The 18,417-nt window shown below is 40.9% G+C and overlaps 1 protein-coding gene across 2 annotated transcripts in view; it reads left to right on the top strand.

Moving 5' to 3' along the window:
* The window catches only part of cdh4 (cadherin 4, type 1, R-cadherin (retinal)), a 214,489-nt gene that overhangs the window by 130,145 nt on the left and 65,927 nt on the right, over window positions 1-18,417 (top strand). For both annotated transcript variants that reach the window (XM_040002896.1, XM_040002897.1), the window contains exons 4-5: window positions 1,591-1,817; window positions 10,339-10,521. In XM_040002896.1, the coding sequence (XP_039858830.1) occupies window positions 1,591-1,817; window positions 10,339-10,521 (410 nt within the window). The remainder of the gene's footprint in view (window positions 1-1,590; window positions 1,818-10,338; window positions 10,522-18,417) is intronic.

Consider the following 18,417-nt stretch of genomic DNA (forward strand, 5'->3'; position numbering starts at 1 on the left):
GCCTTGCGCTGCTCGCGTCCTTAAGCCTCTCTCTTCTCCAGCTGCACCACAAGAGACCTGTCTAAGTGACAACAATTAGCCTGCTCAGTTCAAGCTAATTGAAGTCATTTACATAATACATGTCTGCCATCACAATTCATCTGTGCACAATTCAAGCAGGTCTGTGTCATATTGTCACAACCTGATGTTAAATATCCCCTGCATTGATAAATGATCCCTAAAGCGAGGCAATCATTTCGAACAAAGCTTATCAGTCACATAAGAACGTTCTCTACTGGTGTGTGTGTGTGTGTGTGTGTGTGTGTGTTTAATGAAAATATGGATTGCATTTGCCAACATAGACAGATGCACACATTGTCAAAACTGTGTTTACCGTCCGTCCCATTACGCGTGCAATTACTCAGAGGTTTAAAACAAGCGGCCTCATTTGTGTGATGCTAAGCTGCAGTGGCTCAGTAGATCTCATGCTTTATTAGCCTGTTGTTTGGGAGCTGCTTTTGACAGGAAGCTGGGCGATAAATTAAATAGATGGCTTGATAAAAAGCTTGCTGTGCAGAATTCTTCATGCTGGATTTTTGAGAAATCGCACTGCCACTGCTCATAACAGATGATCTGTTCCCTGAGTGATTTATGAAATCAATTTGTCTTGTTATCAACAGCCAGAGTTTTGCTGATAACATCATAGCACATGCATTTCAACTCGGGGGTAAAGAGAGACAAAGGATGGCGTGCCTGTGTGTGTGTGTGTGTGTGTGTGAGCGCGCACACACGTGTGATAAAGTAATAGACATGTTGAAAATAATAATCAGTCATTCTCACTTTTGGTGTCATTGCATCATGCTGTGAATCAAGTGGAATTGGTGCCTTGAGTGTTAATTGAATTTGGCAATGGAATGAAAGGATTTTCCAAACTGTTATGTCTGTTGGTTTCTCTTTGTGTTTTGTGTAGTATAATGGCATATTCATGTCAGCTGTCACTGGAGAATCCGCACATGCACTCAGCAACCCAGTAAACATCTCTTCTCTGTGTCTCCGTCTGATCTGCGCCAAGCATTTACATATGTAAACACCCCAACATCCCATCCAGCCTCCCATAATGCACATTGGTACATTACTCTGAATGCAGGGATAGTAGCTTGTGCATGTGCGTGCAAACATAAGCTCCCTTTCTTTTGTCTCAGTGAAGCAGAACCCACCAAATGTCATTAAAGAGCCTTGCTCCACGTGAGCATTTCACTCAGTCTAGTCAGCTTAATGTATCTCGACCTCATCCTCCTGTTTCCCCCTGTAGAAGCAGAGGGAAATGCTATTTTGACATTGCGTAGTTTGGAAAAAGAATATGAAGAAGAATTAGGCTCCCCTCTTCCTCATGTATTCCAGTTCAGGAGCAGATAAGCAGTTTGTTTTGCCGAAGATGTCAAAGCAGGGAATCAGAAGTGACAGCAGAAGGGATATTTCAAGATACGTCTTGATGGGTGCCGGTTAATCTTTAGCCTGCCAGATGTGTCAAGGATTGGCAAACACCTTTTTTGGAGTAAATCTCACTGTGCTGCTCGCTAATTCTGCACCTCTTTTGCCTTTCCTCCGCAGTAAAGTTTGAGGACTGCCAGCGCAACAGAGAGGTCGGCTTCGTCAGCAGCGACCCCAACTTTAGCGTGCGGCCCGATGGGACTGTGTATGCCGAGCAGGAGGTGGGCAACCTGTCAGAGCCCGTCCAGTTCATGGTAACAGCCCGGGGGCTCCATGACCCACACATCTGGGAGACCACTGTTAAACTGGCCCTGGCTGGACATCCGCATCCTTCGCCATTCACAAAGGTAATAAGAATCTGCAAAGACAAATACAGGGTCATAACCTTCTATTACACTGGCTAATGAAGTGGGTTATTATCACAAGATTGACTACTGACTATTGACAAAAACAAAAGAGAACGAAACAGGACAAAACAAAGGTGAAAGGTGTTGGGCTTGAGCAAACTTTTATATTTGGATGGCCCGTTTTACTCTGCTGTATTCAGTTAGCAATGGGTACTAGCTGCACCTGTAAGCTGTGAAAACTAAATCTGTCAGTTGCCTTAATGGGTGGTTTTTGGCCAGTGATTATTTTTAACAGTTATTACTTGCAAAGAACAACATAGCAACATTTCTCTTTCTTTCTTTCTTTCTTTCTTTCTTTCTTTCTTTCTTTCTTTCTTTCTTTCTTTCTTTCTTGTCTATCTCTTGCACCTCTAGAGGCACAAAAAAGGCCTTGGACAAAGACGTCATTTTTGCAGTTTTGCCTCTCTATATAATTACATTGGGTTTCAAATCAAACAGTGATTGAAGTGAAGACCTTCAGCTTTAATTCAAGGGGTTTTACAAAAATCTTGCATTAATTGTTCAAAAGTTACAGTCATTTTTGTACACAGTTCCCTAGCGACAGAGGCTCAAGATTAATTGGACAAGCTACCATAATTGTAACTATAAGGATTGTTTTTAAGTCTCGAACCAACGGACACCACTACACTGTGTTTCCTCCCTGGAGATGCACTGCTAGACTTTTACTGCAGCCACCTTCACTTACTTGTTTGTGGGTCTCTGCATTTAGTTTTGTATTTAGAGACTGAAAAGCTCCTTGGGTTGACATGAGGTCACGGATCAAGAATATCCGATGTCTTTGCCTTGAGAAGCTCAGGTTGTGTTACCTTTGCAGTGTGCTTTGGGTCATTATCCATTTGGACTATGAAGTGCTGAACAGTTTTGCAGCATTTGGGTGAACATTAGCAGAGAGTACAGTCCTGTACACTTTACGGTTTATCCTGCTACTTCTATCAACAGCCACATCATCAGTGTTTATCATGTTTGATAAGTAATGCAGTATACTTTGGATCACGACCTGTTTCTCTCATCACTCTGATACAAGTTAAACTTCATTTCATTTGTGCACAGACCTTTCTTTTTGCAGAACTGAGAGACTCATTTTGGGGTTTCTATCAAAGTCTACAAATCATATACCTGCTTCCTCAAGGGTGTTTATGACTCAATAAAAGGCTATGAAGTTCTTTTTCTTGACCACAAAAATAATTCTGCGATCATCCACTTCAGCTGCCTTCTGTTGTCTTTGAAGCCCTTTTAAATACACCAGGTTTGGAAACTCTCGAATAGGTTTATTTTATTTTGGGGTTTTATATCAGCCTAATGATGAGCTTCCTACATAAATCACCACAAAAAGCTATAAAATACAAATTTGGCTCTTTGAGGCAACTTCAGATATTATGTCTGCTTCATTTGCCATGAAATAATAAGGGAGCAGGACCCAGCTGGCCATGAAACTGCTTAATCAGTCAATTGTACAATTAATTTAGAGCCTCTGAAAAAGGAGGATTGTGCATAAAAATGGCTGTAATTCAGAAACAGGTCATGCAACAAAAATGTTGTTAAACCCCTCGAGTTAAAGCTGAAAGTCTGCACTTTAATCCCAAAATGATTGTTTGATTTAAACCCCATTGTGGGGATGTTCAGAGGCACAACTGCAAGAATTGTGTCATTGTCCAATAAATAATGTGTTTTATTGACTTAATAGCTCTGCATGTAGAGTGCTTGTGAAGAAAGTAGGTTATAAAAAAAACAAATCGTGGAAGTATGCGTGCAACAGATGTTCAATAAACATTTCATGTAACATGTTCTGCTGCTCGTCTAATTTCAAGATTGGAGCAACAGACTTGTGAAAATTAACATGGTTGGTTCAGTCTAATCAGCCAATAAACCGTAATTACAGATCTTTGCTTTAGTTTTCAGCTTTAATGGCTTACAAATGTTGAGAGCTAAACCTCACTATATTTGATAAAAAATATTCTGAAAGGATTTAGATTTCATAAGCTGATTTGAATCTGGAGTTGGTCTCAATAAAATGCAATCAGCCTGCAATCCAATTTTTTTATTTGTTTATTTTTTGCTCAGATATGCTTTTTTTTCATTCGATTTTTTTTCATTTGACTTTTATTTCAAAGTATCTCTGTGATAAAGGTTTCTATCCTTTGGTTAAGCTGAGGGTGAAATGCAAGATCTTGTGTTTCCAACTGTCTCTAATGTAAGATTTTAATCACAGTTTATGCACAGCAGTAAAGATGTAGTGCTTCGCTGTACGTGACAAGTAGACACATGGCCCTATTTGCTAACAAAGACTGTAAAGCTAGACGGGGCAAATGTATGGCCGCTGTTACCGGCTTCCACTGCTAGGCTGCACTTTGTTGAGCGACGAACCCATTATCGTTTTTCCTGCACTACTTGTTGAATGCCACTGGGCTTAATGTTCAGTCATGTTTCTAATCATGACAAAAAGCCCAAAGACTCATGTTGCTAAAGCAATTCCAGAGTGGGGATTAAAATTCTGCCCACTCCTGGCAGTGCAATAATGGAGACTGGGAAATAATTGACATTGATTGAGCTAATGTTCCACTCTGGTGGAGTCTGCGAAGACCAGGTGATGTAGTTTGAGCGTGTAATTATGTTCTTTGCAACGAGGAGCTGGAGAAGGATTCAATAATTGAACAAAAAAATAAATAAATGTGTTTTCTCTAATCACATGGAAATTTGAAAATCAGTACAGTGTGCATTCTTCGCTGCAGCCGTGTTTACATGTGTTCCTGTCACTTGCTCCTCACTTGATATAAATCGGGTGGAACAGTGCAACAGTAAAATTTAATTCCAGTCTCCTGAGTGGGAAATTGCTCCTGGGCCCTGAGGAGAAATTAAAGTAAATAATTGTTTCATCAATAGCATAGTCTTGGAAAATGTATTTGTTAAAATAGGGTGTGTACTATAGGGTAACTTTGAATAACGGACACACAGGTGAAGGGATTCCCATTTAAGGAACCAAAAATATGGAAAAGATTATGCTTCTCACTATTTAAATTCCATGTATTCAGAGGGGGATGCTAGGGATGGGGTGAGTTGTGTACCTGATATCCCCCCATGTTGGTGTTGTTCCCGAATCATCATAATAATGTTAGTCCAGGATCCTCTTGTTGTGATGTCATAGATTTGCTAGTATCAAGTTAGGTTTCCCATTAACCAAATTTAGGTTACTCGTGTTGGTTTGCTAGTGATAGTTTTTAAGAGCATTAGCTAACTTCTTGGCTAATGCTAACTGAATTCTCAGACAACTTCATTGGTCAGTTGCGATGTTGATCCTGGACCAACATTGTTATTATGACGATGTAGATATGTATTCATTTTTTTTTAATTTGTGAAAATGTTTAAGAGACACTCAAATATTTGTATTTTCTGACAATTATTTTGTGGTTCAGGCTTTAAAGGGTTAAAGGGGGCAGCCAGAAAAAGAAGAATATGAAGAAGAAATGATATAGTTTCAGTACTTGTCACATGCGTCATACTTGTTTGTCCTCACTGACATCTACTATTTATGACTAGTAGGTATCAGAAAGGACTCATCTGGGTTTTAGTGTTAGCTGTCACACAGACAGAAGGTAGAGAATTCGCCCAGATAACTGACAGAGTTTGATTTGAAAGTGGCCTCCTATGATGTTACACAACCCTGCAGATGCTCTGACTGCAGGCGAGGTCATGCTGTCCAGTCTCACTCCTTTAAGTAAAAACTTGCTCGAGCAAACTAGTGCAGAAACACTCAGAACTTAAGTGAGAGACAAAATAATGACATTATTGTTACCCAAAGCAGTTTCACAGAAATTTATGCAACAAGACTGAGAGCCTATAGGCACTCTAGTTTTTAGTTTTATTCTGAGTTTAGGCATGAGCGAGATGGCTCTATTAGTCCCAAGTTGTCACACATGGATACTCGTAAAGCATCCTTTGGCATTATGTTTGAACACAATGGGTGAGCATCACTTTTCAGTCTGCAGGGTGAGTAAAACAACATATTGTAATGCAAACCAATCTTTTCCTAAACCTAAACAGCAAGTGAAGCTACAAAGCAAAACCAATTAAGTCTTTCTATTGCGAGAAATTGCAGTTTTTGTAACTCTTTTCCCCATAAAGGTGACATCTTACGACCGCCCCTGTGCTCTAACAATGGGTTTTGACACCTCAGTATATATTGATTTGATGACCATTTGAATAGTTTCCAGGTTTTTCCAAGGGTAGCTCTACTAAGCTGGATAGACAGAGATTACCCTCACAAAGTTCTGACGCACACCCACTCTTTTTGTTCTGGAAACAGGCCTGATATATGACAGAAACCGCTGAGTTCAGAAAAGAGATACAAGGTTTATTTCTAGTAGGCGTCCAAGAGGGAAAGAGTTAAAGGGGGGCTGTTATTTCAAGGCACAAAGGCCAAAATGTTTAGCGGCTCCAGTGTCACCTGACAGAGCAGCAGAACCCACTCGCTGACATGTTCACAGAGACAATGATTTCATTTAATAATTTAAATTACCTTTTTAAGATTGCCAGGTAAGTTCGCTACCATGTACAATTTCACACTAATCACAGTGCAGTGCAGTGCAGTATATTTAGCCGTGTAATCCGTGGCACCAGTACAAAAGTCTTAGCCTTTTCTTAAGATGCTATAATTTTTTTTTTTTTGCTTCTTTTGTCAAAATGAACTTTAGGGTTTTAGCACTTGTGTAATTACTGTACACTGTACAGTTTTCAGTGCCGTGACTTCACATGATGTCTGGGAATTGACGTTAAAACTTCTCATTTCAGAGCAGTACTGTTGAACTGGGTGGCCCATTTTCCTATTCTAGCTCAATAAATACCCACATAGGAAAGCAGTTGTTATCTGAGCCCATGGCTTTGTTCTGAAAGTCAATAGTTATTTTAGAAAAAGAGGTTATCATAATCACATCACCTAACCGCAGCCTATCTCTGCATAATAAACGGTAGCAATAATAGTAAAGAATATAAAAAGCCCGAGATATCCTCGTTTATCCCAATGGCGATTAAAAGACATACACCTCAAACACCAGCTCGTTTTGTTTTGAGAGGTGCACTAGTGTAACAAATCGTGCTCTTGGTTCATCTGCACTCGGATGATCTGGCTTCATCGCTGAATATACTTTGGCTTCCTTCTCCTGCTGTGCTCTCTTTGTTGTATAGCACCAGCGAGAGTGCGCTGATTTGCTTTTAATAACCACCTTAGTATCTCTGTTCTGTTTCAGAGGCAGAAATTATCATACCAGGAATGTGCTCCACCCGTTAATTTTAGCATTTAATTTTCCCAGTGTACAATACCGGAGCAATAGAAGTATAGAGCATCTTTGGCCTGAAATCCCTTTCCGCTGTGTTTATGTACTCAAGCTATCGCACCACACACAGGTAGGGCCTCTCGTTGAGTGCTCTCCAACTCATACTGATTTCATGGCACGTTGGTTTGCCTTCTCCACCAGCTTAGAGCCCATCAGTTATGCACCACTGGATTTGGAGTCCACCGGTTGCCGGAACAGGTTTTAGTGCTTATTTGATTTGCATTTTAACCACACTCTCCTCAGAAAGCCTCACCTGTTCAAGGTAGATTACAGCGAATGCCGAGAGCAGGTTGGAACGTAGGACCCTGGGGTCCAGCGGTCATTGAAAACAGCGTCAGGGTTGGATGCTTGCTTTTTTTTTTTTCATTCTGCTTTAACTTTGTGATTAAAGCCTGATGATGTTGACAGTCCACCCTGGAAAGCTGCAACTCTCAACAGTCAAAGAGAAACAACTAAAATTTCAACTTTTGTTTTCTTTTCTCTTTTTTTTTTAGATGGAAAGTTTTATTTTTAAATGTCTTTTTTTTCTTCAATTTAGGTTTTGATAAAAGATGTCAAAGAACATTCGTCTTATTGGAGACTAGCGCTCTGATGTCTTTTTGTATTAATGAAACTAGAAGGGAAACTGCTGCAGTAAAAATCTGAATCAAATGTTTCAGAGCAGATATATCAGTGAGCACACACGCTTATTGTATGGCTCTGCCTGTTTGTCAGACTGATAACCTCCAGATGTCAGCTTCAGGGCTCAGGGACTGCGGGCTTGAAGACTGCCCCAGCAACACGAAACATGCCTGGGAGCAGAGAGGTGCCAGCTGGCCCTGCATGCCTTTGGGTTTCAGGAGCCTCCGGCACATCAGAGGCACACTAACTGACTCCTTGTTATGTGTTCGAGTGCACAATCACACACACTGAGACGTGCAAACTCACAGACAACTCACCATGCACATATGTTCATGCATTATTTTTACACAATTGCCCATGTGCGCACATGCATTGCACATTGCATTAAGGCTGGGACACACAATTCTCCATATGTGCGCACAGGCATGACTGAACTCACCATTCAGACCAAAAAAGAAAAATCCCAAACCTAATGCACCTAGTTCCATGCAAGCCCACCGAGAGCGTGTTCCAGTTTTTCTTTGTAATTTCGGGTCTGTCAGGATGCCAGCAGCCTGTCATCTGCTATGCTGTTTGAAAGTGACAGTCACATGCAGCCACTATACTGATATCATCCACAAGCAGGCTTACAATAAAGGATATCTCCCTTTGGTTGTTTGTCACTCTGCCTGACTGTATCTCTTATTCACTTCTTCATTCCTTCCAAGGAATGTTGAGGCCCGACCGATTGGAATTCTTCAACCTTGTTATCATCAGTAGGTGGATCGATAAAGAGTATCCATTCATTTATTGTGTTTTCTGCTGATAGCCGGGAAAGCAGATAAGGGTTTTATCATAGGAGCAGCAAACCAAACTGAACATAGCTGAGGATGAACTATGGCACATGTCATAACTGACCGTATACGCCTGTATAAATATTCTCAATCATCATCATTCCGTTTGGAGAGTCGGGCTTTTTTTCTGTTGTATGTTTGTCATGTTGATATGCTGGCCTATTTTCCCTTGTTTTTGTTTTTAACAGACATTTGCTAACACACTCAGCCACAGAAACACTCTCAAATTCACAGATAGAGACTAATTCCACCTGCCTACCGTGGATGGGCCTGGCACACGCTGCCTCCACTGTGCCAGTTGGTACCTGTGAGTGTTTTGGATGAGTGAAGCTAGAATGAGAGCCATCTTATCTGGGAAACACATCTGGTCCCCTCGTTCTTCTTTCTGTCCCCTAACCGTTCACCCCTGGTTGCCCCGCTTCCCCTACGTGGCGTTCCGGCTAAACCCTCAGCCCCTGCTGCCTCAGAGCCTGAGCTTGAGCTTACGGTCCAGTTCTCTGAGCTGTGAATGAGGGAAGAGTTAAAACAAAAGATGAAAAATATTCACTGTGTTTGTTCGGGTGTAGCTTACAGTCTGCCTCCCTCGCAGGGAAAGCAGATGTGCGCTGATAGGATGAACTGCCGGCCTGCGTTTGGCGTGGTAACTCGTCTGTTTGCTCGTGCGCACACGTCCCTGTGCCACTGTGTTGTGTGTATTCCAGGTGGGACGAGCGGGAGGATTTCCACTGTGCTTCAGGTGACAGCGACACACTGCCAGTGAATGTGTGTGTGTACGCGGGGTGCAGAGACAACAATAGGATTATAGGTGGATTACAGAAATATAGCCATATTACACAGGAGGACACCATAGAGGATCCGGGGAAAAACACTCAGTCTTTTACACACCCTTCTAACCCTTATTTCACCAGGCAAGATGAGTAAGAACACAATCTTCTCTCTGCAGCCATAGCTGGGGGAGGTCAGTGCAGTGTGGTGGGGTGTCTTCGCCCATGCACTGCAATAACTTGTCCCCACCACTGTGGTCTGTATGATGTTTGAAAGTGCATCAAAAATAAGAGAACACACACTGTCTGAGAAACAGAATACTAGTCCAGAGCATAGACACGATTTAGTCGCTACCGTATATGTGTGGACTGTTCTCGACAACATCGAAAATAATGATAAAAAAAAACAAAAACAAAGAAAAAAAGTGTTTTACTATTTGATTTGATGACAGAGTTGTGTCTGGGCAAAGTGTTGCATGGGAGGACAGGGATGGGAGGAAAGCATGTCTGTCTGCAAAAATCTGTGCTGGGATGCAGACAAAGCACAGCAGCTCTATGGACAAAACCCAGCTATGCAGCCTGGGGGGAAATCTCACTTTCTGAGGCAGAAGCTGAGGACTTGGGCAGGCTCAGGTGTCATGCCAAAGGCAGGAATTGTGATGCAGCCGCATTCATAGGGATGTTTATTTATATTTCCCAGTGCCTGCCTCCATCACTCTCCTAAAACCTGTTGTTACACTGACACCAGGTATTTTACTTTTAGCAGAGAAAACTTTTCATTTCACAGCACTTTGTAAAATCACCTTCAAGCCCGGCATGGCAAAAATAATATCGAATGAAAGATTACGCAAAATTATTCAGTGCAGGACATAGAATGGCATGATATATTATGATATGTGTGGCATTTTCTTTTCAGATTGGCATTGAGGAAATGCTGTCAAGAGTCTGGGACTCACCACCCAGGGTTATCAAGTTCCTTCGAAAACATCAGAGAGGCTCCTCTGCCAACGGGCTGAGGCGACAGAAGCGAGACTGGGTCATCCCGCCTATTAATGTGCCTGAAAACTCCAGAGGACCTTTCCCTCATATGCTTGTCAGAGTAAGTGACAGTCTGAGTAACTTCAGCAAACAATGTGTCTTTTTCTGATGTGAAATATGTTTGATGCACCACAAACTTTTATGTAACTTTTGTATAGTTATCTTTGCGAAAAGCTAAGATTGAAAGAAGAGCCAGGTAGAAGCCATGTTTTCTTTCAAACTACTTACCGAAGCAAAGAAAGAGAGAAGACTGGGGAATATTCTGTAGTATCTCTTACAATCACCATGAGGCTGAGAGATTCTACATTTTGAGATTTTCTATCAAGCACACCCAGCGGGTAAAAAAGCACAGCTCTTGTCTCTGATTTAAGTTATGATGCCAGGTGATTTGTCTGCTGTGCTTCTGGGGACCACAAAAAAATCATTTTTTTTTTTTTTAAAAGCGGGAAAAATACCTTCTTTTGAAATAGGTTGTTTAAAGGAGTAAGTTTTTAGGGCTATTGTAAGTCAAATATATTTGCATCTAAAGTGATCACTCTGGGAGAAAGTTAGAAGTGGTATGTTTTTCTCACACGGGGCAGGAGGCATAGAGAAGTCAGAGAGGTAACAGAAGAAAAAGTCAAGGGAGGAGAGCAAGACCTCTGCCTCGAGGTCAGAGTGGAATAAAACTGAAAACGGTGCTGATCTGGCTTTTTGTTGACTTGTGTGAAGACTAAGACGAGCGGCATTAAATGGAACGTGAGCTGGGGTTAGGCTGTCGTGAGACAGGTTAGTTTTACCCTGCTGAAGATGTGTTGTTGCTATAGCAGTCCTGTTCAGTACGACAGGAATTGCAAGTTTAAACATTTGATGTATGTGTTTGGCACCAATGGTGCGAAGCTACCATCTGCAGGATTGTGACCGAAAGCCTCTAAGTCAGAATCCTGCCTAGACGCAGTGATATCCACAGCGCTGTGGAGCCGTTCATGACTGGGACGGCCAAATGATAATGTCCCCTCTTCAATCTCACACTCACGTTTGTGGAGAACCTTGTGCTAAATAACTTGTGAACAACCTTGTAACAGAAGGTGACTTAACCCAGTATCTACCCAATGAAAGAAACATTAAATTGCAAAATATTTTGGTCGAGCTCTTTTTGAAATGAGCAAAAATATAACTTTCTTGCTTGGTTTCAGAAGAGCAGAGCTACAGAATACTTATTTTCTCTCAGTGAGATTTCTACATCTTCTGATGTAGCTTTTCCACTACTTTTTCACATCACAGTGCATCTCTTTGTGGGATATAGATCCATGTTGTTATTGAGTGTACAAGGAGCCCAAGCACTTTTTTAAGGATGGATTGTGGAAGAAGATGCAGTCAGTTTTGTTTTGTTATTGGGACGGTGTTGTGCACATTTCAGTTCTTTAGCTGTGACATGGGGATAGATACAAAACATGCAAAATTTTGCATGTAAAAAGCTGCGGATAAAACACTGAGAATGCAAACAGTAAAGCCAAGTGTCCATATTTAAACAATTTCATTTTTAAGACATTTTTACCTTTTATGATGCTGTGAGCTTTAACAGTGTTTTTATCAATTCAGCCTCCAGCCCGTTTTTGTCTGTGCGTGAGCTCAGGTCTCTATAAATTAGACTTTGTGAAATTTGTGCTAATAAAGCCTTATTTGAATATGTAGCAGAACTGACAAGTTTTTGTAAACCAGTTTCAGGGTTTTTGGCTGCTGCACTGATCCCCACTCTTTTACATACTTGGACATCTGGATTTATTAAGGGTTTATATACAGCACCCAGAGAGTAAATATCCACCAAGGCAGCTCACACTCCAGGCAGTATTTACTTTTAAGGGAACAGTATTCTTTTATATATTGATTTTGTTTTCTTTGTTCTTTTTAAGTGTACTTTGAGAAGTTAGTGTGCAGTAAAACCAAATGCAAAGTACAAGCTGCTGTTATTTGCCCTGTTTAAACCTGTTTTAAACATAATTATAAGGGCTTGAGGAACTATTTTTTTTAATATTACTATGTGGCTATAGTGCATTTTTAGCATTCATTTCACTGTTTAGTAAAATGTGTTTAAATGTTTAGTTATAAATAACAAGAGAAAAAAGTTTTGATCACAAGTTTATTTTGTTTTCCAAGAAAACAGCAAGAAATTATACATATTCAGGAACGGGGTACATGTACATCGTGTACTCAAAAAGTATCCAGTGACGATTGTCAGTCTAAAAACCTACGATTTAAAAAGATTCATATGGCATTATTATCACTTTGATCTTTCTCTCTTGAAGGAGAGGTCAGAGGTCAAATGTGACATGATATTTTAAATCTTCGTACTGTACTTTCTATTTGCTAAGCATACACACCACATTTGTAAGAATCATAGTTTCTGAGTTTTAAGGCTTTCTGTCAAATTTTGACCAATAAATCACTGAGTTGACCTTGAAGCCCCTGGTGGATGTAAGCCAAATTATAATGGATTGTTAACACGACCCCAGTCTGCAGCCTTACAAAGTTTTTTCCCATCAAAACTTTTCAAGCTGCCAAGCTTAACCCTTTAAAGCCGGTCAGAGCGGGCATGCTCCATTTTGCGCAACTACTTTTAAATCCCGGTAGAACTGCAACCACGTGAGCTAGCGCAATAATTTTTTTTGCATATGGAACGGGAGGAGTTGTACTTACATCTTATGCCATCAGCTTGTCCTAGGTCCCGGTTTCCTTCCACATACAGGGAGTGCAGAATTATTAGGCAAATGAGTATTTTGTCCACATCATCCTCTTCATGCATGTTGTCTTACTCCAAGCTGTATAGGCTCGAAAGCCTACTACCAATTAAGCATATTAGGTGATGTGCATCTCTGTAATGAGAAGGGGTGTGGTCTAATGACATCAACACCCTATATCAGGTGTGCATAATTATTAGGCAACGTCCTTTCCTTTGACAAAATGGGTCAAAAGAAGGACTTGACAGGCTCAGAAAAGTCAAAAATAGTAAGATATCTTGCAGAGGGATGCAGCAGTCTCAAAATTGCAAAGCTTCTGAAGCGTGATCATCGAACAATCAAGCGTTTCATTCAAAATAGTCAACAGGGTCGCAAGAAGCGTGTGGAAAAACCAAGGCGCAAAATAACTGCCCATGAACTGAGAAAAGTCAAGCGTGCAGCTGCCAAGATGCCACTTGCCACCAGTTTGGCCATATTTCAGAGCTGCAACATCACTGGAGTGCCCAAAAGCACAAGGTGTGCAATACTCAGAGACATGGCCAAGCTAAGAAAGGCTGAAAGACGACCACCACTGAACAAGACACACAAGCTGAAACGTCAAGACTGGGCCAAGAAATATCTCAAGACTGGTTTTTCTAAGGTTTTATGGACTGATGAAATGAGAGTGAGTCTTTATGGGCCAGATGGATGGGCCCGTGGCTGGATTGGTAAAGGGCAGAGAGCTCCAGTCCGACTCAGACGCCAGCAAGGTGGAGGTGGAGTACTGGTTTGGGCTGGTATCATCAAAGATGAGCTTGTGGGGCCTTTTCGGGTTGAGGATGGAGTCAAGCTCAACTCCCAGTCCTACTGCCAGTTTCTGGAAGACACCTTCTTCAAGCAGTGGTACAGGAAGAAGTCTGCATCCTTCAAGAAAAACATGATTTTCATGCAGGACAATGCTCCATCACACGCGTCCAAGTACTCCACAGGGTGGCTGGCAAGAAAGGGTATAAAAGAAGAAAAACTAATGACATGGCCTCCTTGTTCACCTGATCTGAACCCCATTGAGAACCTGTGGTCCATCATCAAATGTGAGATTTACAAGGAGGGAAAACAGTACACCTCCCTGAACAGTGTCTGGGAGGCTGTGGTTGCTGCTGCACGCAATGTTGATGGTGAACAGATCAAAACACTGACAGAATCCATGGATGGCAGGCTTTTGAGTGTCCTTGCAAAGAAAGGTGGCTATATTGGTCGCTGATTTGTTTTTGTTTTGTTTTTGCATGTCAGAAATGTATATTTGTGAATGTGGAGATGTTATATTGGTTTCACTGGTAAAAATAAATAATTGAAATGGGTATATATTTGTTTTTTGTTAAGTTGCCTAATAATTATGCACAGTAATAGTCACCTGCACACACAGATATCCCCCTAAAATAGCTAAAACTAAAAACAAACTAAAAACTACTTCCAAAAACATTCAGCTTTGATATTAATGAGTTTTTTGGGTTCATTGAGAACATGGTTGTTGTTCAATAATAACATTATTCCTCAAAAATACAACTGGCCTAATAATTCTGCACTCCCTGTATAGCTTTGCAAAAACTGCATAAAAAGCACTTGCAGCAACAAAAACATAATATTCCAGAAACACGCTTTGCCGATCCGATCAGCTGTTCATACCACTTCCTACGTTGGAATAGACGTCAGAGCGAACTTTCACATGTCCGCCATTACCTGCCCGAAACCGGAAGTGACGTCATTTTCGCGGAAATGTAGTTTTTTACCATCAGGGCCTCATGAGCCTATACTTGTGTTTTTAAAAGTTATCTTTGACTTTATGACTTTCTGTGTCGTTTCTGGGATGCTTAGGACTCATATTGCACTGCTGGAAATATTTTATTTTGATGCATATGCTGCTTTTTTGCAAATTTGCACTATAATATATATTTTCGTTTTTCCTGCAGCATATAAAAATTGGTGTATTTCAAAAATAAAACTATGAAGACACTCAAAATAAATTTCCTGTGGTGGGAAACTATTTTGTGCAACTTTTTTGTATTTACAGTTTTGAGGGATAAGCCTCTTAAATTTCTCTAACTACAAATATATGTTAAAAAAACAAAAACGATTTTCAATTTTTTTGTAGTTTATTGCACTGTTTTGCAATTTATGTAATTACTATGCACTTAATGCATACATATTATTAAAATTTGGGCATTAACAGTTGTATTGATGTATAGCAACTTGAAATGCTCCCAAAAATGGCACTACAGCATGTAAAAATATAATATCAGCTCTGGCGGACTTGGTTCTATGGTAGGTCTTAAAGGGTTAAAGACAGAATGACAAATGCTACCAAAAACATAACCGAAACCATAACCTCCTTGGCAGCTGTAATAAAAGTGTTATCAGAGCCAGAATACACAAATAAATTTAATTGTCACATGGAATGTTTTGATAATAATGAAAAGGAAGATGTGGGTTTTGATTATCAGGCCATCGACAAACAAGCGGGCCGTGAATACACTTGTGGAAGGCATGAGTAATGCTGCTTCACAGTAATTCAGGTTATTTAAGGTTATTACAGACTTTGATCAGTGTGAGTTGTGAACAGAGAGGAGGGAGCAGACAATAACAACACGAGGAAGTACGTTTATGATCGTGAAGTATCAGCTCTTGCATATCTGTCCAATGTCTATTCTGTGATTCAAACTGGAGCTCTGTGAAGACTTTTACCAGTTTGTCACTTTTACTGTTAAAACTTTGAGGTCGCTTCAGGCCATTCTGGTTGAATGTTAGCTTGTGTGCTGAAGTACTTTATTCCAGTGCTGAATTCTGTCATACGTACACTACAGATACCTCTGTCTGTGCAAACAATGACAAAAACAAAGCGCAGTTTAACCAAATAGGATTGCCGAGGTTTTTCCACCACTACCCTAGACTACATAATCACATGTTGGTTGTCAAATTGATTTTTAACCCTCCAAACAGACCTTTGCTGCTGAATTTGTTATGAAGTCGAACATGAAAAGGAAACGGGGAAATGCATGGAAATGAAAAATGAAATGAAAAAGTAATTGATTTTAAAATTCAAAACTAAATTTTTACTTCTCTCACTCTGAGCACATTTTAGAAAAATAAGGCATGAATCGCCGGTCTGAAGTAATGATTCCAGTCACACATTTCTCTTTCAATAATACCAGTTTTAGTTTGAATTGTAAGCATTTTTTTCAGAGCACATTTGCTGTTATAGCCCCGGGACTCAAAAGAATTCAATTTTACTCTGCAGCCCATCTACCACTCTGTCATTCTCTGAGTAAAATGTCACAATTCTCACAATCAAAAGGAGAGAATTTGACTATACTGGTATGTAACCAGTCCCTAATACGACCAGTGCAAAACAAATAAGGAAAATCTAAAGCAAGACTCTCGTGGAGGTGTCACACTCTTGTGGCTGTCTGCTGGTTGACTAATCTCTCCTCACTCACTGCCTCTTATCAGTCACCAACACAGAGATGCAGCTTTTACTACCATTTCTGACACACACAGACACACACTAACACACACAAAGTCCCTTACGCCCATTTGTACAGTAAGGCTTACACTTCAGGATTACGGAAATCGCCTTTCACAGGCGTGTCAGCTAGCATGGAAGCCTCAGCCTCACACATAAACACACAAAACGGGGCCATGAAGTGTCACAGGAGGGCCCAAATTGTGCTGCCCTGCTGGAGAAATGGACCCTCTTTTATCCCCTTTTCTTGTTGGATTAAGGCTTTTCTGCATACTTGTGACCACGTCAGTGCTGAGGTTGATCATGCTCTTACATACATTGCACCAGAGTATAGACGTGCCTTATCCCTTGGCCGGGGCGGAAAGCAGTGCACCATAAGGGATGCGACTCTCTTGGTCTATGCGCTTGTCTGTCCCCGGCTCTCTCTGCAACATATTTCTTCATTCTGACAGGCTGCCGAGGAAAGGAGCAGGGGGGATTCTGTGCTTTATCTCGCTGGTCTCAGAAGTAGCCAAGAACAACCTTTAAAGCTCTCACACTTGATTTCAGGACACACTCGCTCTCTTTGAGCTTTGTCCTCTCACGTTTCTACACTCAAGCTCTCACGTAAAGCTTCATCGGGCTTGGAAAGACCAATTAACCATTGGTTAATTTTACATTGTGGGTCACATACAACCCACTTTGATCTTAAGTGGGCCGGCCCAGTTAAACTCCCCTTTCAGTCAGTGTAAAGAAATTAATGTAACTAAAAGAAGTGCGATTTCAGCAGACTGTCTCAGATTTTGTACATGATAAAGTAATTATTCTGTAGTAAACGAAAGCAATCTGTCAGCATGACAGCTTAGATTTAACTGTAAAATATACATTTGTTAACTGTGTATTTAGCTATCAGTTACATTGGTTTAATATACATGCAAATGGCCACAGGGAGGCCTTAATCATTAGAAAAAGCTTCAAAATAAAGTCAAAATGTATGCCATTAGTCCAGCAGGCCAGATTGGAGTCTTTGCTGGGCCGATTTTGGGCCCCAGGCCTTATCTTTGACACCTCTGCACTAGGATATGTGGTTTATGCCAGTTAATCATAATTTATAGTCCATCTGCATACACGTTTCTGTTCTGACAGAGGGAGGAGGGGGCTATTTACCCACTAGATGCACGTTTACGCAGCCCTCCAAGACCCTGACTGCTCTGTAGTTGAACGCAGATGACGTAAGCGTCTGCTGAATGTTCATTGGTTGACAAGTGGGCCGGAATAGAGCAGGGAGCAACATTGGAGTTCACCAGGAATCGCAATCAAAAACTTCAAAAATAAAATATACAGCATGAAAAGCAGACAGTGGCTACAGTGGACACGTTTCATTGTGTTTGCTACTCTGTTTCTCTTCAGCAGTTTCTATGTCACTGCATAACTTTACTCTTCTCTGCAACTTGCTGACAGACCAACAACAGCACAAGCAAGAAAGGCCAACAGACCAGTCTTACTTGTACCACATACTTTTTATACTGCCTTGATCTGGCAACAAAGCTTTCTGCAGGCAGGCGGGCAGTCCTCGGACTGGAGCGGACAGTGAACGTGCTACCTCTGCAGGATCATAAATTCTGCCTTAGACGGCTTTAGATCCAGTTCCTGCTAGTTTAAATCTTAATAAATATTTAGAAAGAATTCCTCATAGCAGACGTACATCATGCTGGGACGTGCTACATTTACATCCAAGCTAAACAGAAATTTATTCTTCAAAATC

Source organism: Simochromis diagramma, unplaced genomic scaffold (assembly GCF_900408965.1).
Source record: "Simochromis diagramma unplaced genomic scaffold, fSimDia1.1 OVJJ01000646.1, whole genome shotgun sequence".
NCBI lineage: Eukaryota > Metazoa > Chordata > Actinopteri > Cichliformes > Cichlidae > Simochromis > Simochromis diagramma.